General features: G+C 37.7%; 3 protein-coding genes across 6 annotated transcripts in view; 2 read left to right on the top strand and 1 right to left on the bottom strand.

Annotated features, from left to right (window-relative positions):
* sos1 (son of sevenless homolog 1 (Drosophila)) overlaps positions 1–1,941 on the top strand; it is a 57,281-nt gene extending 55,340 nt beyond the window's left edge. For both annotated transcript variants that reach the window (XM_048200914.1, XM_048200913.1), the window contains one exon: positions 876–1,941. In XM_048200914.1, the coding sequence (XP_048056871.1) occupies positions 876–1,343 (468 nt within the window). In that variant the 3' untranslated portion in view covers positions 1,344–1,941. The remainder of the gene's footprint in view (positions 1–875) is intronic.
* Positions 1,942–3,536: 1,595 nt separating this feature from the next.
* gemin6 (gem (nuclear organelle) associated protein 6) lies at positions 3,537–5,943 on the bottom strand. The gene is made up of 2 exons (XM_048200912.1): positions 5,692–5,943; positions 3,537–4,097 (listed from the first exon to the last, which is right to left on the bottom strand). Exons 1-2 carry the CDS (start codon positions 5,817–5,819, stop codon positions 3,719–3,721), a joined length of 507 nt encoding a protein of 168 aa, XP_048056869.1. The 5' UTR covers positions 5,820–5,943; the 3' UTR covers positions 3,537–3,718.
* LOC125274476 (serine/arginine-rich splicing factor 7-like) lies at positions 5,853–17,690 on the top strand. Of its 3 annotated transcripts, XM_048200909.1 has the most exons (9): positions 5,966–6,113; positions 7,740–7,920; positions 10,196–10,372; positions 12,214–12,294; positions 12,366–12,443; positions 12,662–12,709; positions 12,829–12,873; positions 17,225–17,260; positions 17,363–17,690. In XM_048200909.1, exons 1-9 carry the CDS (start codon positions 6,086–6,088, stop codon positions 17,415–17,417), a joined length of 729 nt encoding a protein of 242 aa, XP_048056866.1. In that variant the 5' UTR covers positions 5,966–6,085; the 3' UTR covers positions 17,418–17,690. The 3 variants fall into 3 exon arrangements, with proteins under 3 accessions (XP_048056868.1, XP_048056866.1, XP_048056867.1); XM_048200910.1 differs by lacking the exon at positions 17,225–17,260; XM_048200911.1 differs by lacking the exons at positions 7,740–7,920; positions 17,225–17,260 and having other exon boundaries at positions 5,853–6,113.
* The last annotated feature ends 6,295 nt before the right edge of the window (positions 17,691–23,985 follow it).

The following is a 23,985-nucleotide window of genomic DNA, read 5'->3' as shown; positions in this document are numbered from 1 at the left end:
ATTCACTATTTCGTTCCATCGATTTACTATTTTGTTCCCTCGATTTACTAAATCTTGCGCACGATTTACTATTTCGTTCCATTGATTTACTATTTCGTTCATTCGATTTACTAAATCTTGCGCACGAATTACTATTTCATTCCCTTGATTTACTATTTCGTTCCCTCGATTTGCTAAATCTTAAGCACGATTTACTATTTCATTCCCACGATTTACTATTTCATTCCCTCAATTTACTATTTTGTTCCCTTAATTTACTATTTCGTTCCCTCAATTTACTATTTTGTTCCCTTAATTTACTATTTCGTTCCCACGATTTACTATTTCGTTCCATCGATTTACTATTTTGTTCCCTCGATTTACTAAATCTTGCGCACTATTTACTATTTCGTTCCATCGATTTACTATTTCGTTCCATCGATTTACTATTTCGTTCCCTTGATTTACTAAATCGTGCGCACAATTTACTATTTCGTTCCCTCGATTTACTATTTTGTTCCTTTGATTTACTATTTAGTTCCCTTGATTTACTATTTCATTCCCTCAATTTACTAAATCTTACACATGATTTAGCATTTCGGAAAGGAAAACAGGAAAACTGTGGACTTGGCAACACTGATTGAATCATTCATACCAAAGATTTGTTTGGTCATCCAGTAATGAAACAAGTATTTATTAATGAGTCATTAAATTCATTCAAAACCATTTATTCAGATAATTTAGAGACCAGCAATTAATATTTTGTCAAAATCTCTAGTAAATTACATGTTATTTTGTTTAGTTGTCTATTCGTAATTGTGGGAGAATCTTAAGTGCTTCGATCATGTGGCATAGCCTGGTGTCTCAAACGCAGCATGTGTGTTTGTGTGTTACAGATGATGTCGAAGCACCTGGACAGTCCTCCGGCGATCCCGCCGCGTCAGCCCACCACCAAGGTGTATTCGCCCCGCTACTCGCTCACGGAGCCGCCCGACAGCCCGCCCACCCTGCCGCCGCGGGAACCCGTGCGAACGCCTGACGTCTTCTCCAGCTCCCCGCTGCACCTGCAGCCGCCTCCGCAGGGCCGGCGCTCCGAACTGAGCCAGACCTTCTTCCCGCCGTCTCCCTTCAGCCCGCACCCTCCGCAGACGCCCTCGCCGCTGGGGCCGCGCAAACACCTGCCCTCCTCGCCGCTGGACCTGGAGCCGCCGCAGGGAGCCGCCGGGCCGCCCGTCCCTCCGCGCCAGAGCACGTCCCAGTCGCCTATCCCCAAACTCCCGCCCAAGACCTACAAAAGAGAGTCGGCTCACCCGTCCGTCCACCGCGACGGGCCGCCGCTCCTGGAGAACGCAAACCCCTCATAGAGCGGAGATGATTGGAGGACTAGATGAAAGCAACATGTGCCCTTAACGTGCTCTTCTGAGACGACGATTGTGGAAATCACGCTGAGATCATTGCTCGGGAACTCTGTATTGTTTTTTTGTCTTCTCGTGTAGCTGTTTTGTCATCGTTTCATGTTCGTTTCATTTCATTGCTTGGTTTGTTTTCAGCAGCAATCGTCTGCGGCCAAACAAACAAACCTGCTGGATGACAGACGACTAAACGGACCCAATAAAGACCCGTTCACGCGATTATTTTCCGGTGCCTGTGTGTGGACGGAGAGTGTAAAGGCTTCGCTTTCAGCTCTGAAAAAAGGGACTGCGGACGCCGCTGATGTTCTAGACTCGTTTGAGAGCCAGTAGACTGACGAGTACCAGGAGTTTAAGGTACCCTCGCACACCAAAGAGGTACTCGAGAAACCTTCAAGAAACACACGTGATTGTCCTGTATGTGTTAGAACTTTTATTTTCTCAATCATTTCTGTTTTGCCAATAAGTATGTAAAGAAAAAAAAAGATCGCCTTCTTAAAACAAGGGAATAAAAGTGTTTCTACCACTGTATGCCAAACGCTAGCCATGAAAACGTCTCTCTTCACTGTCTCCAGATGCTGAGCTCATGATGTACATCAGGTGACCCAACACAGCTCATACAGAAATGCACTTAAAATCAAACACATGTGAATGTTACGAGCTGCACAATAATGAACATGACACAGGCTGAATAGAAAACTGATTGAATGTCTGTTGAATTTTGATGCTCTCAGCTGCCGAAACAAGACAATATTTTCTTTGACTTTATGTATTTTTATTGGTTTTTTGAGGATGTTGTCATCTGACTAACATCATCTACCAAGTGACATATGAGTTAAAGGGTTAGTTCACCCAGAAATAAAAATAATGTAATTTATTACTCACCCTCATGCCGTTCCACACCCGTAAGACCTTTGTTAATCTTCAGAACACAAATTAAGATATTTTTGATGAAATCCGATGGCTCAGTGAGGCCTGCATAGCCAGCAATGACATTTCCTCTCTCAAGATCCATTAATGTACTAAAATGCGACGAGAATATTTTTGGTGCGCCAAAAAAACAAAATAACGACTTATATAGTGATGGCCGATTTCAAAGCACTGCTTCAGGACGCTTCGGAGCACAATGAATCAGTGTGTCGAATCATGATTCGGATCGCGTCAAACTGCTGAAATCACGTGACTTTGGCACTCCGAACCGCTGATTCGATACGCTGATTCATAATGTTCCGAAGCTTCCTGAAATCAGCCATCACTAAATAAGTCATTATTTTGTTTTTTTGGTGCACCAAAAATATTCTCGTGTGGAACGCCATGAGGGTGAGTAATAAATGACAGAATTTTCATTTTTGGGTGAACTAACCCTTTAAGATTTTTAATTGAACACAAAAAAACAAAACAATGTGGGAAGGTTTTTTTTTATTTTATATTATTTGCATTAGCATTTTTCAGGGTTATAGTTCACTAAAACCTAGTTATTTGAAACAAACATTTGTTTTTTTTTTTTATTTCTCATGAAGCCCTGCCTTGTGAAAATCACAATGTGCTTTGATTGGCCGCCCTTACCATAACCACCAGTTTTAACACACTACTGACTAACTCAACCAGGCCCCGCCCCTTTATTCTGCATATGAATTATTTAAACGAGGAATATTGTGACGTGTTCGTTCCGGGAAGAAAACACAAGACTACAATGGAGGCGTTTCAGGCAGTTCAACTGACATAGAGAATAACTCCTGCTGGAGGGGCTTTTTCATGCAACATTACACACTAAAGAAAGATGAAGATGGGGGGAAAGAAGCATGACACAGTTCATAATACAACCTCAAAAGATCAAGAAAATTATATTCCTGATATATCAGGCAACTTCAAACGAGACAAATTTAAGTCTTTCTGGGAATGTGTTTCTGCATCAGCTCGAAAAAACAACCAGGGAGGGAAGATAAAGATTCTTTCGTATTGATCTTGTGTTTTGAAGTGCTTTCACAGTTAAACTGATGAAGTGATGTTTAGTCTGAGCCTCAAATCTAGTTCTAGAATACGAGTACTAACATGCTTCTTGTTCATAGTATGTATTAGTAGGCAGAATGCAATAAGTGGTCTAGTTTTTCATTGACAATTAGTTTAAGGTCTCCAACACTACTAATCTGCAATGGTGCATAAGAGTTTATTCATGCATTCATCAGGAAACAATAACTTTGAATGTTAAATAAACGTAAATATTTACATAATGTAACTTTCCACCCTGAACATCATGCATTTAACGAACACTCTCAGAACTTGTGAACAGGTTGTAACGGTGATGTGATGCCTGTCAGAGTAAAGTTTGTTTAGGACAGTGAAGTGTGTTCTCCTCCAGGGATGCTCTCAACTAGACTCTGAACTCTTGCCAGGATGATCTCATTGGCGCAGCTGCAGTCTCCAGTGCCGTAGGGGGCGCTGATGGTCAGCACGCTCGCCACACGAAGAACATCCCCGTCTTCAGTCACCGGGACTCTGTTCTTCTCCAGCCACAGACGCAGATTCTCTCTCCGTGACTTCAGTTCTTCTTTACTGAGGACCTGCGTTCTGTCCGGCAGGAACAAGCTCTTCATTCGTCTCTCCGTCTCCTCCGTTCCGCTCGCGAGGATCTGAACGTCCGTCACCGCGTGACCCAGAATCACCTTTACTGATGGACGCTCATGCTCTGGGAAGCTCACCAGCACCACACTGCAATAAACAAAACAAACACAATGAGAAGATTCACTCTTTGATTAAAAAAGCAAATGATTCAGTGATTCATTTGAGTCAAACACTGCTTCTGAAATTGAATCCGTCCCTACTATATAGTATGCGAGAAAAAAAAAAAAAAAAAAAAGTAGTATGTCTGAATGCATATGCTGTGTCCGAAATCGCGTACTGTTCAGTAGGTACTACATTTGAATTTAAATTTACTTAAAAAATAAAATAAAAAAAAGTTCTATATAGTAAGAATGCATGTTGTATGATTATGAATGAATTCGAACGTATTACATCCATTATGTAATACTATCACATGACCTACCAGTGTCAGTTACGTCCCTTCAACTCCATCATGGGATAGTAAAGTGTCCATTGTATGCACACTTCAGAATCTCGCCGGAAGTAGTAAGTCATCCGGGTACTTTTCGCCTAATGTTTTTCGAATACTATGAATTCGGACGTACTACTCTGTTCGCATACTGTTTTTCATGTACTATATAGAAGATTAGTATTCGATTTCGGACGCAGCGATAGCATTTGAAAAACATTAGGCAGAAATTCCCTTGATGACCTACTACTTCCGGTGGGATATGATGGACATTTTACTGTCCTATGAGGCCACGGGAGAGGATTTATGAATGCCAGTAAAGCGACGCAACTGACTTCGGTAGGTCACATGACAGTGACAACATGGCGGAGGTAGTAAGTCCGAATTTCATTCATACAACTAAAGTCCCTAACAAGGAAAGTCTGTTCACTTAGCAGCCATATTTGCGACGCCTCCAGGCAGCTATATCTATTTGAATGGAGGTATCCTGAAATCTCAAAATCTGCTTGGCGAACTCACAATTAAATAACATTTAAAATCAGCAACAAAGTCTGACACAAACTGTCTCATAAATGTTGTTTCTTATGCTCAAATAGCTTTAAAAAGCTTATTTTCAGGCTAGATGAGCCAATGCGCAAGTCTCAGGTTTCTATGGGAACCGAAGCTCTAACGGCTGCTGCAGTGACGTAATGACTTTATCAATCAGCGATTGGCTCTTTTACTTAAAAGGCGGGAGGTATTCCGCCATATTGCGCGTTGCAGTTTCGAATTCAAATTTATACGTACTCAGTACGCGATTTTGGACAGCTGCAAAAATGTTTCACCTGTTTTATTTAAATATTTGTGAATTAAATACTGCTATGTATGACTATATTTTAAATTAAGATACATATGCGTATAATATCATTTATAAACCGTTGAAATTTAAAGTTGCAGAACATACAAATTAACTCACGCATAAAAAAGGTAATAATGATCCATTAGTTAACATGAACAATACTTCTACAGCATTTATTAATATTAGTTAATTTCAGCATTTATTAATGCTGTATTATTAAAATCAAACGTTGTTTCTGTTATTATTATTTAATGGACCTGAGCTAGCATGAACTAACAATGAAAAGTTGTGTTTTTATCACCTAACGTTTACAAAGATTCATAAAAACAATGACAAATGTATTGATTATTGTTAGTTAATGCATTAACTAATGCATTAAATCATATCTATATCTATTATTATTTTAGGATATTTACCTGGCAGAAACGGGGTCCACCGTGAACACGCATCCCTCAAAGCGCTGCCGATCACGTGCTGTTACACAAACCTCCTGATTGACAAACTCCCGCCACTGCTGAGGACTCCTGTCACTCCACTGCAACATCTCTGCGAACAACTAATCACTTAATCAGCGTTAATGAACTTTAGCGACTTCATCTTCACTCTGAAGTTCTGCAGGAGATCGCTTAGCATGTGTGAACGCTGTCTGTATGACGTCGCTGTCGTAAACCATCGTGTGATTGGTTGGCTGGGTTTTCATGAGAATCATAGGAAATGTAGTTTTCGGTGTGATGGGTTTGCGCATGCGCAAGCGAGTGGTCGTTTGACAGGAGGCTGTTTGTTTCTGTCAGGATTTCATTATTTCACATTATGTCGCGATACGGGCGACACGGAGGCGGTGAGTGTTATAATTCATGCATAATTAACGATTAAAACACGTCCGGAGGCACAATGCTTCATCTCATATATTAAAAATGGCTGGTTATCGAAGAGATGTGATGTGTTTTAGCACGAACTGCTAACTGTAATGGCGCCCTCGCGAGCAGTAAACACTGGTTAATAATAATAATTATTAATATAACTAGTAATAGTAATAATCATAACATTATTTCAATTTATAGTTTGATTAATTATCAGTTTTTTTGTTTAAATGTTAATATGAGGATGTCTTATTTACGTTTTATGTTTTTGTTTCAGTTTGCTCTGTTTCAGATTTTAAATGATCTTTTGAGTTTTAGTCAGAATTAAACATGTAGATCCTTACTTGAAACTGTAAGTGTGAAGTTTATCTTTTTATTAAAGTGCAAAGTTTCACAGGCTGTATAGTTAAATCAATCTCGTTGTTTTTGTTAACTAAAGCTATTAAATTTTTTTTAATTGAAATAAAGCTGAAATGAAGTAAAATATAAGAAAACCTTTTAAAACTTACTAAAGTACTAAATGTATTAAAACTAAATTTTTACCAGTCAAAAGTTTGGAAACATTACTATTTTTAATGTTTTTGAACGAAGACTCTTACGCTCATTAAGGCTGCATATATTTCATAATAAATACAGAATAAACAATAATATTGTGAAATATTATTGCAATTTAAAATTATGTTTTTCTATTTTAATATACTTTAAAATATAATTTATTTCTGTCATCAAAGCTGAATTTTCAGCATCATTACTCCAGTCTTCAGTGTCACATGATCCTTCAGAATTCATTGTAATATGCTGATTTATTATCAATGTTGGAAACAGTTAATATTATTTTATAACCTGTGATACATTTTCAGGATTCTTTAATAAATAAAAAGTAAAAAAAAAATATCAGCATTTATTTTTCTTTCTTTTTTTGGGGGGAAAGAAATTAATACTTTTATTCAGCACGTATGTGTTAAAGTGATAGTAAAGATTTATATTGTTAGAAAAGATTTATATTTTGAATAAATGCTGTTTTTTTTCTTTTTTTTTATTCATCAATGAATCCTGAAAAAAGTATCACAGGTACCAAAAAAATATTAAGCAACACAACTGTTTCCAACATTGATAATAACTGAGTATCAAATCAGCATATTAGAATGATTTCTGAAGGATCATGTGACTCTGAAGACTGGAATAATGATGCTGAAAATTCAGCTTTGATCACAGGAATAAATTATATTTTAAAGTATAGTAAAATAGAAAACTATAATTTTAAATTGTAATAATATTTCAGAATATTATTGTTTTTTTCTGTATTTATTATGAAATAAATGCAGCCTTAATGAGCATAAGAGACTAAAAATAGTAATGTTTCCAAACTTTTGACTGGTGGTGTATATATATATAAACTTTTATGTTAGATGCGATTAATCGTGATTAATAGATTTGACAGCACTAAAAAACTAATAAAATGACAAAAGCACATAACAAAATTATACAAATAAAAGCTAAATCAAAATATTAATAAATACTATAATAATATGAGATGAAATTTCATAGGGGTAGTCATGGCCTATTAGAGAGTGACAGATGTTAAAGTTCTGCTTTTCTCTCAGAAACGAAGGTGTACGTGGGTAACCTGGGCACCGGGGCAGGTAAGGGTGAGTTAGAGCGGGCATTCGGTTATTACGGGCCGCTGAGAACCGTGTGGATCGCTCGCAACCCTCCGGGATTCGCCTTTGTGGAGTTTGAAGATCCCAGAGATGCTGAGGATGCTGTGCGTGGCCTCGATGGCAAGTGAGTGGCCGTAGTCACGGTCAGGTCACGATTCAATGACTCACTCAGAAAGACTTCACTTGTTTCATAACTGGATGAATCAATGTTTTTGAACAAATCTCTTGAATGAATGATTCAATGACTCACTCATAAAGACTTGTTTCATTAATAATCAGCGTTTTTGAACGAATATCTTGAATGAATGATTCAATGACTCACTCAAAAGACTTCACTTGTTTCATTACTGGATGAATCAGAGTTTTTGAACAAATCTCTTGAATGAATGATTCAATGACTCCCTCATAAAGACTTGTTTCATTACTAATCAGCATTTTAAACAAATCTCTTGAATGAATGATTCAATGACTCCTTCATAAAGACTTGTTTCATTACTAATCAGCGTTTTTGAACAAATCTCTTGAATGAACGATTCAATGACTCGCTCATAAAGACTTGTTTCATTACTAATCAGCATTTTAAACAAATCTCTTGAATGAATGATTCAGTGACTCCTTCATAAAGACTTGTTTCATTACTAATCAGCGTTTTTAAACATCTCTTGAATGAATTATTCAATGACTCATAAAGACTTGATTCATTAATAATCAATGTTTTGAACAAATCTCTTGAATGAATGATTCAGTGACTCCTTCATAAAGACTTGTTTCATTACTAATCAGCGTTTTTAAACATCTCTTGAATTAATTATTCAATGACTCATAAAGACTTGATTCATTAATAATCAACGTTTTGAACAAATCTCTTGAATGAATGATTCAGTGACTCCTTCATAAAGACTTGTTTCATTACTAATCAGCGTTTTTAAACATCTCTTGAATTAATTATTCAATGACTCATAAAGACTTGATTCATTAATAATCAACGTTTTGAACAAATCTCTTGAATGAATGATTCAGTGACTCCTTCATAAAGACTTGTTTCATTACTAATCAGCGTTTTAAACAAATCTCTTGAATGAATGATTCAATGACTCCTTCACAAAGACTTGTTTCATTACTTATCAGCATTTTAAACAAATTTCTTGAATGAATGATTCAATGACTCCTTCACAAAGACTTGTTTCATTACTTATCAGCATTTTTGAACAAATCCCTTGAATGAATGATTCAATGACTCCTTCACAAAGACTTGTTTCATTACTTATCAGCATTTTTGAACAAATCCCTTGAATGAATGATTCAGTGACTCCTTCATAAAGACTTGTTTCATTACTAATCAGCGTTTTTAAACATCTCTTGAATGAATTATTCAATGACTCATAAAGACTTGATTCATTAATAATCAATGTTTTGAACAAATCTCTTGAATGAATGATTCAGTGACTCCTTCATAAAGACTTGTTTCATTACTAATCAGCGTTTTTGAACAAATCCCTTGAATGAATGATTCAGTGACTCCTTCATAAAGACTTGTTTCATTACTAATCAGCGCTTTTAAACATCTCTTGAATTAATTATTCAATGACTCATAAAGACTTGATTCATTAATAATCAACGTTTTGAACAAATCTCTTGAATGAATGATTCAGTGACTCCTTCATAAAGACTTGTTTCATTACTAATCAGCGTTTTAAACAAATCTCTTGAATGAATGATTCAATGACTCCTTCACAAAGACTTGTTTCATTACTTATCAGCATTTTTGAACAAATCCCTTGAATGAATGATTCAGTGACTCCTTCATAAAGACTTGTTTCATTACTAATCAGCGTTTTTAAACATCTCTTGAATGAATTATTCAATGACTCATAAAGACTTGATTCATTAATAATCAATGTTTTGAACAAATCTCTTGAATGAATGATTCAGTGACTCCTTCATAAAGACTTGTTTCATTACTAATCAGCGTTTTTGAACAAATCCCTTGAATGAATGATTCAGTGACTCCTTCATAAAGACTTGTTTCATTACTAATCAGCGTTTTTAAACATCTCTTGAATGAATTATTCAATGACTCATAAAGACTTGATTAATTAATAATCAACGTTTTGAACAAATCTCTTGAATGAATGATTCAATGACTCCTTCATAAAGACTTGTTTCATTACTAATCAACATTTTTGAACAAATCTCTTGAATGAATGATTCAATGACTCACTCATAAAGACTTGTTTCATTACTAATCAGCGTTTTTGAACAAATCTCTTGAATTAATGATTCAATGACTCCCTCATAAAGACTTGTTTCATTACTAATCAGCGTTTTTGAACAAATCTCTTGAATGAATGATTCAATGACTCGCTCATAAAGACTTGTTTCATTACTAATTGTTTCAGGGTGATCTGTGGCTCTCGAACGCGTGTGGAGTTATCCACCGGAATGCCACGGCGCTCCCGATACGACCGTCCGCCAACTCGCCGGCCCTTCGACCCGAACGACCGCTGCTACGAGTGCGGCGAGAAGGGCCACTACGCGTACGACTGTCACCGGTACAGTCGACGGCGCCGGAGCAGGTAAGGCCAGCTGTGATCTCACCTGGACACCGCTGAACGTTATTGATGAATAAACTGTCATCTGCTGTTTCCTTGTTATATTGTTCCTGCTCTCTCTTCTCTCTGTCTGCTTGATTTCCTGTTTATTTGTTTGTGTTGACTTAGATTTTGTGGGTTGGGGGGGATGTTTTGTTGTTTTCTGAACTGATGTTTTCTCTTTGGGATTTCATTTAATGACTGACCTGGTCAAAACCTTTCAGGTTTCATCGTTTGATTCAGAGAGTCACGATCCTTTACGAATTCATGAGGCATCTAGCAAATCCCACACTTTTGATCGCCTGCTATGACCGGGGCACGAGCAGCCACACCCCTTCGCTGAGGCTCCTCCCACTGCTACTTAACTATTCATAGCCCCTCCCCCCTACCCAAACCTGATGAGAGCGCCAATCTGAGTAAATTCGGCTAGTGATTTGTGCCTACGCTTTTGATAAAGAGAGCATCGAGACCTCTACAGACCACGATCCCGTCTAGAAAAAGCGCCTTGCACACTTCTATCAAGTCTCAATCAAGCGATTTGGCTGTCAATGCGGTCATCGTTAGAAATCCAAGAGAACGACTAGATGCAGAGGTCGGCTGATGATAGATACTACTAGATCGTCTAGATCTGCTAGACCTCGGTTCCAAAGAGGGTCGACCTGCAAAGTTGCAAGGTTTATTTCAAGTACCAATTAATGTGTCTCTCTGTATATCATTGCCATTGCTGAACTCAAATCAGTCGTAGTGTTTAATGCTTTAAACATTTTTTAAGAACTGTTAGGGTTCTAGGGCTGGACGATATAACATGCCATGAGTGTCTAGATTTATCGCAGTAATCTTTAATTTTTTTGCTCTGAAATTAGCCTTTTTGAATCATAGGAATCACCATTTTAGCCAGTCATTGTAGCTGAAAAAATGTATTGGAAAAAGTAAAATATTTATTTAGTTAATAATCTTGAAGTAAATTAATTTATATATATATATATATATATATATATATATATATATATATATATATATATATATATATATATATATATATATAGTCCTATTTTTTTACTATGCAAAGTAATAAAATTATTTTTATATTCTAAAACTTATTTTGCAATATTTTTAATGGTGATCAGTGTTTAGTATCATAGATTTTCATTAAATTTTTTGAATGAGTATGTATTTAGTTTTATTTTAATTGGCATTTTTATTAATTATTGTTTTTTTTTTTAAATGTCTATAGTTTTAATGAATTTTTATCAAGTAATACTTTAAGAAAATTAGAATAATTATTGTTTTTTTTTTGTTTTTTTTTTACTTATGTCTGTATAGTATTCATTAATTTTTATCAAGTTATACTAAATGAGAATAATTATTATTATTTTTTTTTTTACCTATGTCTATATAGTTTTCATTAATTTTTTATCAAATTATACTAAATTAAAATGAGAAATTTTGCCTTGGCGACTAGCTAAAAATAAAATCAGTGTTTTATTTCATTTCAGTTAACATTTATTTTATTATTTCAAGTAATTATTTTTTTTTTTATATAGTTTTTTTTAACCATTCGTTTGACTTTTGAATCAATTCACAAATAATTTGAAGTGATTTATGGAGCTTTTTTAAAAGCGCTGTTATATGGTCCAGCCCTGTTCTGTACTGTACCTGTAATGTTAATCTGTAATGTGATTTGTTTAGTTTAGTTGAGGTCAGTGCCTGAGGGTCACATGAGTCAGTGAATCTGTTTCTTTATATCACGCTGACACACGTCTCTCTCCTTTGTTCCCTCCTTGTGTCCTCACATCTGTCCGTCCGTCTCCTCTGGACTCGGACAGGTCTCGTTCCCGTTCCCACTCTCGCTCTCGGTCCAGAGGGAGGAGATACGGTCGCTCTCGCAGCCGCAGCAGAGGGAGAAGGTATGTGTGTGTGTGTGTGTGTGTGTTCTGTGATCTTTCACGTGTAAATGCATGTCTCATCCATGTCTCAGGTCCAGATCTTTCTCTCCTCGCCGTTCTCGCTCGGGTTCTCCCAGACGCTCCAGATCTGTGACGCCCAAACGATCCAGGTGAGTGACATGCGCACTTTGACCAGGGTGGTAAAAATTGTAATACTTTTTATTAAAATTAACATGCGCCTCATAGTTTACTGCAATTATGAGATTATTCATATTAGTTTGATCAGAGTGTTGTATTTGCATGAGTTCAAGTTTAATCGCAATATTGTGTCTCTGAGGTGTTTGGTTCTGTCATTTGACTTGATTGATTCTTTCTTTGACCCATCCAGGTCCATATCCCGCTCTCGCTCCCGATCCGGCTCTGGTCCCAGGAGCAGGTAACACAGTAACGCCGCTGGTCAGGTGTCACGCCACGTTTGACTTCGTGTTGCCGTATGAACTGTGTGTGTGTTTAGTCACATGGGTTTGTGTTGATGGGGAACTTCTGTTTCTGTAGGTCTGGTTCAGTCGGGAGGTCCAAATCTGGCTCTCGGGCTAGAAGGTGAGAACACACACTCACACACTCTCACACACATACTCACACACACACACACGCTCGCAAACACTCTCACACGCACACACACACTTGCACTCTAACAATGACGCTCTCAAACACACACCCACTCACACACACACACACACACACACACACTCAAACTCACACACACACATGCTCGCAAACACTCACACTCACACTTGCACTCTAACAATGACGCTCTCAAACACACACTCACACAAATACACCCTCAAAAACACTCACATACAGACTCTCAAACACACTTACACACTTTCAAACACACACACTCACTCAAACACACACATTCATACGCTCTCATACACACTGTCAAACACACTCACATACAGACTCTCAAACACACTTACACACTTTAAAACGCACACACTCACACACACACACACACACACACACCTGCTCTCAAACACACACATACACACACTCTCAAACATGCTCACACAAACACACTGTCAATCACACTCTCACTCTCAAACACACTCACACACACTCTCACTCTCAAACACACTCACACAAATACACCCTCAAACACACTCACATACACTCTCAAAAACACTCGCACACACACTTTCAAACACGCACAATCACACACAAACACACGCTCACACACACACACTCTCACTCACTCACTCACTCACTCAGATACTCACACACACACACAAGCTCTCAAACACACTCTCACACACACACTCACTCACACATACTCACACACCTGCTCTCAAACACACTCACACACACACTCTTAAACATGCTCACACAAACACTGTCAATCACACTCACACTCTCAAGCACACTTGCACACACACAAATTTCCAAACACACTCACACACTCATTCAAACACACTCACACACACACACAGGCCTGGACTGGTAATCTGGCATACCGGGCAAATGCCCGGTGGGCCGACGCACTTGAGGGCGGGGCCGCTATATGATATGATTTTTTTTAATAAACATAAAATTGGCCAACGACCGGCCCATAAAGCAGGGACAGCGGCCCATTGGTTCATTTTCCATACTGACACTGGGCTGGCCCAATCACATCTCTTAACAGACTCCAGCCCGTCCCCTCTGTTTCGCCAGAACAGTGCAAGGGGGGTGCGGAGAAGTTGCGGGCAAAAAAATAAAAAAATTTAGAGGCTGATGCCTCAACGTGCAAACATTACTGGCATGTTTAGTGCGGTTACTGTAGCTTTAGTTTCCAAACCTACAGTACCTGACGTGCAAAAACAGGTGAACATAGAAGAACATGGAGGAGACACCTGTAAGGCAGAGGAGCAGCAGGTGTCTGACAGTGAAGCCAATGAGGGACAGAGTAAGCAGGAGAGTATAATAGAAACGGTAAGCAGGGTAGTTACATGATTAACAGCGAGGGACTCATGATGCGACGACGACGACGATGATGCTTAAATGAATGAATATTATAAGACAACATAATCGTCGTCGTTATTATAAAGTCAGACTGTCACCTACTGCACTGGTCACTCAGTCAACTAAAGTCAAATAGCACAGCAAAAGTTATTTTGCACTGTTTTTTGTAGTTAGCAGTGCCCTTGTAGCTATCAGAGTTCACTTATGCAGTGAACTTATTACAGCCCTTCTCATAGAAAAACCTGAAATGATGCAATTTGATTTTTCAAAAAAAAAAATCCAGGTTATTATTATAATGTAATATTACTGATGATGTGTTTATTTCACAACGAGACTATAGGTGTCTATTTATAGCTGTTAGTCGTGATGATGGTCTACTAGATCTCACTTTTCAGCTATAAAAAGTTATGTTTTGTAGCTCTTGTACCCTATTGCTCTGGTATGAACACTTGGTTGTTTATGGCAAGTGAATAACATGAATATCATTTTATTAGGACGTTTTTTGTGAGTAATTTGGTAGTATAGTTTTCTTTTTCATTGTTTTTAATGGGGAGCATCTAAACAATGAGAGGTAAATGTTTGACACTTAAACAGGGGTTTGTGCTCTTTAAAACAAAGTATATTTGTAATTGTAAATTATAGTTTTTCTGCTGTCTGTTTCATTGAAAAAAAAAAAAAATTAAAAAAAATCTTTATAGAATTATCAGTATTCTACATCCACGTTCTAAGGGTTAACTAGCTTTTATATCATGGAGCACATTGTCCATCTAGAAATCCTACTCTTACTAAGTGTATTTTTAATAACTCTACCAATTAATTGTAATACTCTGGTGGGTGGTGTCCGACCGATTGTGGTGGGCCGGTCTGAGCAAAAATGCCAGGGCCATTTTTTTGTTCCAGTCCAGCCCTGCACACACACACACATACACACACACACAAACTCACACACACACATGCTCGCAAACACTCACACTCACACTCACACTTGCACTCTAACAATGACGCTCTCAAACACACACACACACACACACACACACACACACACACACACACACACACTTACTCACACACACCTGCTCTCAAACACACACATACACACACTCAAACATGCTCACACAAACACACTGTCAATCACACTCACACTCTCAAGCACACTTGCACACACACAAATTTCCAAACACACTCACACACACTCTCACTCTCAAACACACTCACACAAATACACCCTCAAACACACTCACATACACTCTCAAAAACACTCGCACACACACTTTCAAACACGCACAATCACACACAAACACACGCTCACACACACACACAAACACACGCTCACACACACACACACACACACACACTCTCACTCACTCACTCAGATACTCACACACACACACAAGCTCTCAAACACACTCTCACACACACACTCACTCACACATACTCACACACCTGCTCTCAAACACACACATACACACACTCAAACATGCTCACACAAACACTGTCAATCACACTCACACTCTCAAGCACACTTGCACACACACAAATTTCCAAACACACTCACACACACTCTCACTCTCAAACACACTCACACAAATACACCCTCAAACACACTCACATACACTCTCAAAAACACTCGCACACACACTTTCAAACACGCACAATCACACACAAACACACGCTCACACACACACACACACACTCTCACTCACTCACTCAGATACTCACACACACACACAAGCTCTCAAACACACTCTCACACACACACTCACTCACACATACTCACACACCTGCTCTCAAACACACACATACACACACTCTTAAACATGCTCACACAAACACTGTCAATCACACTCACACTCTCAAGCACACTTGCACACACACAAATTTCCAAACACACTCACACACACACACACTCTCTCACACACACTCATTCAAACACACTCACATACACTCTCAAACACACTCGCACACACACTTTCAAACACGCACAATCACACACAAACACACGCTCACACACACACACTCACTCACAGATATTCACACACACACAAGCTCTCAAACACACTCTCACACACACACTCACTCACACATACTCACACACCTGCTCTCAAACACACACATACACACACTCTTAAACATGCTCACACAAACACAATCACTCTCAAGCACACTTGCACACACACAAATTTCCAAACACACTCACACACACTCTCACTCTCAAACACACTCACACAAATACACTCTCAAACACACTCGCACACAGTTTTTCAAACACGCACAATCACACACAAACATGCACACTCACTCACTCACTCACTCACAGATACTAACACACACACACAAGCTCTCAAACACACTCACACATACTCACACACACATCATGCTCCAGCACCTCATCAGACATCAAGACTCCTTGTCGTTCTGTAAGAATGTCAATAATGTGAACATGTGACATGCATGAACGATCAGAATCAGAAAGAGCTTTATAGCAAAGTCAAGATTATTTAGATGATTTACACTTCATTTGCATTGCAGCATTTTATGACCCAAAACTCTCATCACTGTAATGCAAAAAAAAATCTCAATTTCATTTGTTGTTCTGCTTCAGTACTTCTTCAAAAGATTGGAATGATCAAGATTGTTTTAATGTTAAATCATAATGATTCCATACGTCTGATCACTAGTGTAGTATAAGGTAATGTTCTCCATTAAGAATCTCATGACAAACACCTCTATATATGTGATTTCCACTCCTAAATGACTAAACAGTAGAAGCACGTGATCTGATCACATAAACATCATGAGGTGTTACTCTGGTCCGGATGGTGTGTGTTTAGCTGCATGCGTTTGTGAGTTTGCAGCATGTCACACACTCGCTGTCGCATGCAAACAGCAAAGCCACCGACACACTTCCTGTGCTTGTTAATCTTAAGAGGCGTTTTTGCTTAAATCTCAGCGGCTCCAAATCTAGAGCTTCACCTCAAAAGCAGAGGTAGGTCCCCCCACAGGATGAGAAACACTGTTTAGTGTGGGAGTGACGGGGTGAATGACATGCCGACTCAAAATAAACCTTTTCCTTGTTTTCTGCTTGCAGTCGTTCGCCCTCTCGAAGCCCCGCAGGAAGTGAGAGTCCAGAGCGAGATGACTGAAGCGCCCTGTTTCTATTCTCGAAGCACCTCAGTTTGAGGCGATGTGTGTTTGTTATCAGGGGTTTCGGTGCTTATTGCAGTACAAGTGAAGTAATAATTAAAAAATGCAAGTTTGATTGTAAGGAAGCTCTTGTTTGAGGAGCAGAATATTTTGAGTTTATTTTTCTCTAGATGAGGAGAGAGTTTGTCTGATTTTCTACCTGTTTTGTTGTGCGGTACACGTGTTCCTGCATCTGTTTGAGTTTTGTATGCATATTAAATGAAGTTAAAACACTTCCTCTCTGTGAGATTTCTTTATGTGCTAATGATGCTGTACCAGGAGGTGGCGCTGTCGTTCATTTAACGGTGGTTTGTGCAGCTGTTTCACACAGAAAACACTTCTGACAGCAGTTAAATTATGTTACTATATTGTTGTTTACTAGCAAAAGTTTATTTTGATCTGTTAAATATGTCAACTGCATCCAAAACCTGAAAAACACCATCTTCACAGGGCAGATGGCATCAAGACGCATACAATTTGTGCCTTCACGCTGCAAAAAATGATTTTCTTATTCAATATTTTTGTCTTGTTTTCCAGTACAAATATCTAAACGTTCTTAAATCAAGATAAATTTACTTGAGAAGCAAAATCACTTAAGAAATTAAGTCTTGTTTACTGAAAAAATGATCAAAATGAAGCGAGTTTGTTCTTAAAGCAAGAACATATTTGCCAATAGAGTCAGAAACATCTTGTTTTCCCTTTGAATTAGGCTGATATTTCTGATATTATTTTGTTCTTATTTTAATATAAGATATTTATATTAAAATAAGATATTTGTTCTTGTTTTAAGCATAAACATTCTCATAAAAGACTGATTTTGCTTCTCAAGTAAATGCATCTTAAGAATGTTGATATATTTTTACTGGAAAACAAGACAAAAACATAATTTTTTGCAGTTCATCTGCCCTGTTTTTGAAGGCAGCATGAATGTGATATTCCACAATCCTCTAAAATTGATTGAAATTTGATTGAAAGTAAATTAACTCATAAACATCTATTTTTAATTGCTTTAACATTCCATTTTGACAGTGAATTATGGTTTATGTTTTAAAGCTCACTTGTATTTGTTGTAAATCAAAGATTCAGCTAAAATATTTGCTTAAAGTCTGAGATTTAAGTTTAAATATTGCTTGAACAACACATTCGCATGTTCATGGTTCTCTGATGTTGGGCAAGGTTGAAACAAAAAAAATTTTTTCCGTGAGTGTTTAATTTTTGATGTTTTAAAATCATTTATTTAATATTTGAAAATTATTTACTTGCACCTTCAGAACCAAAGTCCCACAGAGTACCTCAGGGATGACTTGTTTTTGTAGGCCAACCCGGAAGTTAGCGGCGCTCTGTGTTTAACAAAGGGTTATGACCAGGTTATGACACTTAGACGATTTGTCTATCAAGATAATCTTTACAAGTTAACACAACATTTGAAGCCTAAATAAAGTTATCAGATACAAAAGGCTAACAGTAGGTTATAAACGGACTACAGCACACCATGGTCGCAGATCAACATCACCACCACCAAGCTTCCTCAAACTTTATTTAAAAACATGCTCGCTGTTTATGATCTGCGCTGTGTATGAATACTTATCCACTTTTTCATGAGAAATGCTGTCCAAATGTCCCGTTTTTAATGATGACGTCTAAAGTCCCCGCCAAAGGAAGTAGTCCCTTTTAGCAACTTGTTAGCAACCACCGATTTTAAGACACAATAAAGGTTTAAAAAATCACAAGCGGGTTATAACTGGTGTGTTTTATGTCATAGATCAAAACGTGAAAATATTTAGAGGCTTTGTTAACCACAGACCTTATATCAGGCGATTTAGCAAAAACCCATTTAAAAACCCATAGACTTCGGGGCGATGGGACCGGAAGTCTTAAAATGCTAACTCGCTTCCGGGTTTTGCCTACAAAAACACGTCATCCCTGAGGTACTCTTTTCAAGGTAAGTAAGTTCACTCAGCGGCCGTTTTGCAACTTTTCGGGGCATCCATGCAAGATCTATTTGAATGGAGGAATCCTGAAATCTCAAAACTGCTTACCGAAATCACTATTAAATAACATATATGAAATCAGCAACAAAATCTGACATAAACTATCCCATAAATGTTGTTTCTTATGCTCAAATAGCGTTAAAAAAGCTTATTTTTCAGGTTTGACCAGCCAATGCGCATATGCAGTCATAGGCGCGAATCTCAGGTTTCTATGGAAACCTGAGCTTCTAACGGCTGCTGCAGTGACGCAATGACTTTATCAATCAGCGATTGGCTCTTTTACTTAAAAGGCGGGAGGTATTCACACGTCGAAATTTCTCCCATTCGTAACTGTCTTTGTTCAGAACCAAGTTGACATTTTAATGTTTATTGACAGGCGTTATGGATCAGGTTTGAATTACTCTTACAGTTTGTGTTGAGTTTACTAATTTAAACCAATTTTGATATTGTGAGTATTAACGTGAGTATTAAAACTTAAAGGTGCCATCAGGGGCGGATCTACCGGGGTGGCACGGGGTGGCAACTGCCACCCTAAGGAAAAGCTTTGCCACCCAATCTGCCACACCAAAATTATCAGAGAATAAAATATAAATGTTAGCAGTGTTTCAAGTACTACTGCTTTTCAGCAGCGGCGCTTCAATGTGATGACATAAAAAAGACAGCGTATTGCAAAATAATGGCAAGAAAACACGTCTTTCAGTAAGCTGCATGACGGTTGCACGCGAACGCAGCGCGCCCAGTGTAGTCAGCTTCATTAACAAATGACTCTAATGAACCGGTTCTTTGGGAGTCAAAAACACAGCGCAGCCAAGTTCACTTACGAATTGTTTTCCATTTGTTCGTGAATCGGAAAATTACTGCTTCTCTGCTTACTCAGAAGTCCTCGAATTTTCGTAATTTTTTGCGAGTTAATCCACCGACCGTCCGCTGCACTTTCATCATGGATAAAGGTCTTTTTGCCATCCGACGAAACGGTAACATGAAATCAACAAGAAGATCCCGATCACAGAAACTAGTTAGGTAAGAATCTAAATCTATTTTAGCTTTTCTCGGTTGCTAACACATTATAGGTGATTCAGTTGGCCCAGTTTCCCAAACCATTCGTTCAGTTCTCAAAACAAAGACACATTTCTCAAAACGTTTAACAATGACTACATTAGATAGCAAAACTGATGACACACACCAGTAAAAATCTGAGAGCTGAATGAATAATTTACAGGGGTTTTAATGATAGAAATAAACTTCACAGTACCAGTATGAGGGAAATTTCACTATGTACAGTATGTAGCACGCTGTACACCCCCAAACTTGTGATTGTCAGCTTTCTCTGTAGCCATTTGTTACTGTATTTTGCAGAACTGAGAAATGACTGTCTTGTGCTAGAAGACCAATACACTGCTATAGTACCTTATATACTGTAATAAAATTTGGCCAAATGTGCAGTGCAGAAGTTGCTGAATTTAGTTTTACTGTAATTGACAGTATACTGTATTGTGGTGCATGCCAAGTTCATACATATCTACTGCCAGATCAATTTACAATAGTAAAATGAAAAAAAGAAAGAAAAAAAATCATTGCTGTATTTTACTGTATCTGTAAATTTATTTTTGTATAGTGTAGTAGACAGTGAGCTGCAAAATAATTCCTGAATCCCAGTAAGCGGTATTTTTGTTACAGTGTTATATGATCTCACTAGTGTTCACTGGGCAGTGCAGTAGTCTGTGTATTTGTTAAGTTTTGTGTGTCATCTGAGGCAAAAGTTTGATTTTGTCAGACAAGAATAAGTTTTTGACTAAAACATTTTATTTTGACCTGGAAGTTTGAGGTTCTGGGTGATTGCTAAAGTGTTGCTAGGTGGTTCCTAGGAGATTCTGGGTGGTTGCTAGGCTCTTGCTGCAATTGCTGGGGTGTTGCTAGAGTATGTAGTTGCTAGGCTGTTCTGGGTGAACACACACAGACATTCCCACTTCTGTTAATAACAAAAACTCAAAAATTGTTTGCAAAAAAACAAGTTTTTGTTGTTCTTTAACTTGCACTAAAACATGTGATTTATGCCATCGAAGTAACCTGTGTAATATTAATAAAACTGCTCATCTCCTTTAGTGATACAAGGTCAGACTCATTTTAAATCTGTTGATGTTTTTCATATAGTGTCTTTACTTGGTGCCATGATGGATATTGAAATCTTGTTATTTATTATTATTATTATTCTTAATTATTATTATTATTATTATTTATTTATTTTGGTAATGCAATGTTTGTGAACACAATTGTGTATGTCAGGCCATAAACCTCCAAAAACTATGCATGGGCGCTTGCTTTGGTATTGCCACCCCTCATAGACCTCATGCCACCCCTTTGCCACCCTATAAATAATTTTCAAGATCCGCCCCTGGGTGCCATAGAATTGAAGATTGAATTTACCTTGGCAAGTTGAATAACAAGTGTTCAGTTCATGGAAATGACATACAGTGAGTCTCAAACACCATTATTTCCTCCTTCTTATGTAAATCTCATTTGTTTAAAAGACCTCAACATAACAATCTCAACATAACACCGACTGTGACGCAACAGTCGGGATCATTAATATGGACGCCCCCAAATTTTGCATATGCCAGCCCATGTTCAAGGCATTAGACAAGCCAGTATTAACGTCTGTAGCAGCACAGCCGAATCAACAGACTTTATGCAGGTAAGCAAGCAAGGACAATAATGAAAAATGGCAGATGGAGCAATAATAACTGACATGATCCATGATAACATGATATTTTTAGTGATATTTGTAAATTGTCTTTCTAAATGTTTCATTAGCATGTTGCTAATGTACTGTTAAATGTGGTTAAAGTTACCATTGTTTCTTACTGTATTCACGGAGACAAGAGCCGTCATTATTTTCATTATTAAACACTTGCAGTCTGTATAATTCATAAACACAACTTCATTCTTTATAAATCTCTCCAACAGTGTGTAATGTTAGCTTTAGCCCCGTTAGCCACAGCATACTATCAAACTCATTCAGAATCAAATGTAAACATCCAAATAAATACCATACTTACATAATCAGTTATGCTGCATGACAAACACTTTGTAAAGATCCATTTTGAGGGTTATATTAGCTGTGTGAACTTTGTTTATGCAATGTATTATAGAGTCGCGAGCTTGGGGGGCGGGGAGCGCGAGGATTTAAAGGGGAAGCATGCTGAATCAGCGCATATTTAATGATGCCCCAAAAAAGGCAGTTAAAAAACTGAATAAAAACAAATCTATGGGGTATTTTGAGCTGAAACTTCACAGACACATTCAAGGAACACTTTAGACTTATATTACGTCTTGTGAAAGCATTCTATGGCACCTTTAAGCGTTGGTTTTATAAGTATTTTGTTAACCTTTTTTTTTTGGCGTTAAATATTGTTTCAATGTGATTTCAATGTTTTTTTTCCCCTGACATTGAAAAAAATGACATAATTTCAACAGTAATTGAAATTACGGTAAGTATTTATTTACCTTTTTACAACTAGTTAGCTTTTAACTTGGTTTTCTTTCTTTACAACCATTTAGCTTTAAACATTGTTTTAATGTTGTTCCAATGCTTTTTTCAGCACTGTTATTTATTCTCTGTGCATTTATCCTTATAGTTGTGACATGAACTCTGCTATTATTATACATTTAGCATGTTTTTTTTTTTTTTGAAAGCTGATCTGAAACCATTATACTTTCTGACATCATGTCACATGACCATCATATTTTGTGTGGTTTGACAGATTATCCTTGTTTTTTTTTTATACCTCTGCTAAACCAACAGGCCTCTTCAGTTGTAGCATGTAGAGATGGAGGATGGATGTGGGCGTCTCTGCTGCTGCTCTGCTGTTTTATTTGACTCTCTTTGTCCCGTTTTAGCCGTTTCAGCGTCACACAGCTAACACTCTTTTAATAGCTCCATTAGCTGAAGGCAGAATGTCACTTACTGCACACAGTCGCCCTTCATTTGAGTCTGTGAGGGTCTGTGTGTGTGTGTAATGAGAATCACATGCCCAAGTGATCACATCACTGTGATTATACATCTAAAAGCATGTATTACTGTATGTACGTGTCTTCTGTGATGTTGCTACTTTACTAAGTGATCAGAAGCGTCATTTTCACCATAAAACCGCACGGATGCACTTTGAAGGAGGAACCGAGTCACAGACCAGAAGGTCACAGAGACACTTTTCACACCAGACAGGAAGAAAACACCTAGCAACCACCTAACACACCCTAGCAACTATCCACAACACTATGGTGGTGAGTTTTGCACAGGTAAATACTAATAATTACACATTTTTAATAGTATTAGTTTAGGTAATGATAATCACCCTATAGTTTCCATTGATTCCTCCAATGGCCACGTGACCGGAAGTAAACTGCTCTAGCTAAAGAATGCAAAAAATCAACAAAGCAACAACAAAGAGGATGGCGTAATGGATCATTTAATCATTTGACATATAGTAAAAAAATAAATTACATTTTTAAGGACAGAGAATGGTTGCTTTTGATTTTA

This window comes from Megalobrama amblycephala, linkage group LG8 (genome assembly GCF_018812025.1).
Source record: "Megalobrama amblycephala isolate DHTTF-2021 linkage group LG8, ASM1881202v1, whole genome shotgun sequence".
NCBI classification, from domain to species: domain Eukaryota; kingdom Metazoa; phylum Chordata; class Actinopteri; order Cypriniformes; family Xenocyprididae; genus Megalobrama; species Megalobrama amblycephala.
This window is presented reverse-complemented; position numbering and strand designations above follow the sequence as displayed.

Coding starts and splice junctions, on each gene's coding strand:
- gemin6 (XM_048200912.1), bottom strand. CDS start 5,819: ATGTTGCAGTGGAGTGACAGGAGTCCTCAGCAGTGGCGGGAGTTTGTC. Junction 4,098..5,691: donor GTGGACCCCGTTTCTGCCAG/GTAAATATCCTA, acceptor TGTTTATTGCAG/TGTGGTGCTGGTGAGCTTCC.
- LOC125274476 (XM_048200909.1), top strand. CDS start 6,086: ATGTCGCGATACGGGCGACACGGAGGCG. Junction 12,295..12,365: donor AGCCGCAGCAGAGGGAGAAG/GTATGTGTGTGT, acceptor TCCATGTCTCAG/GTCCAGATCTTTCTCTCCTC. Junction 12,444..12,661: donor GTGACGCCCAAACGATCCAG/GTGAGTGACATG, acceptor TGACCCATCCAG/GTCCATATCCCGCTCTCGCT.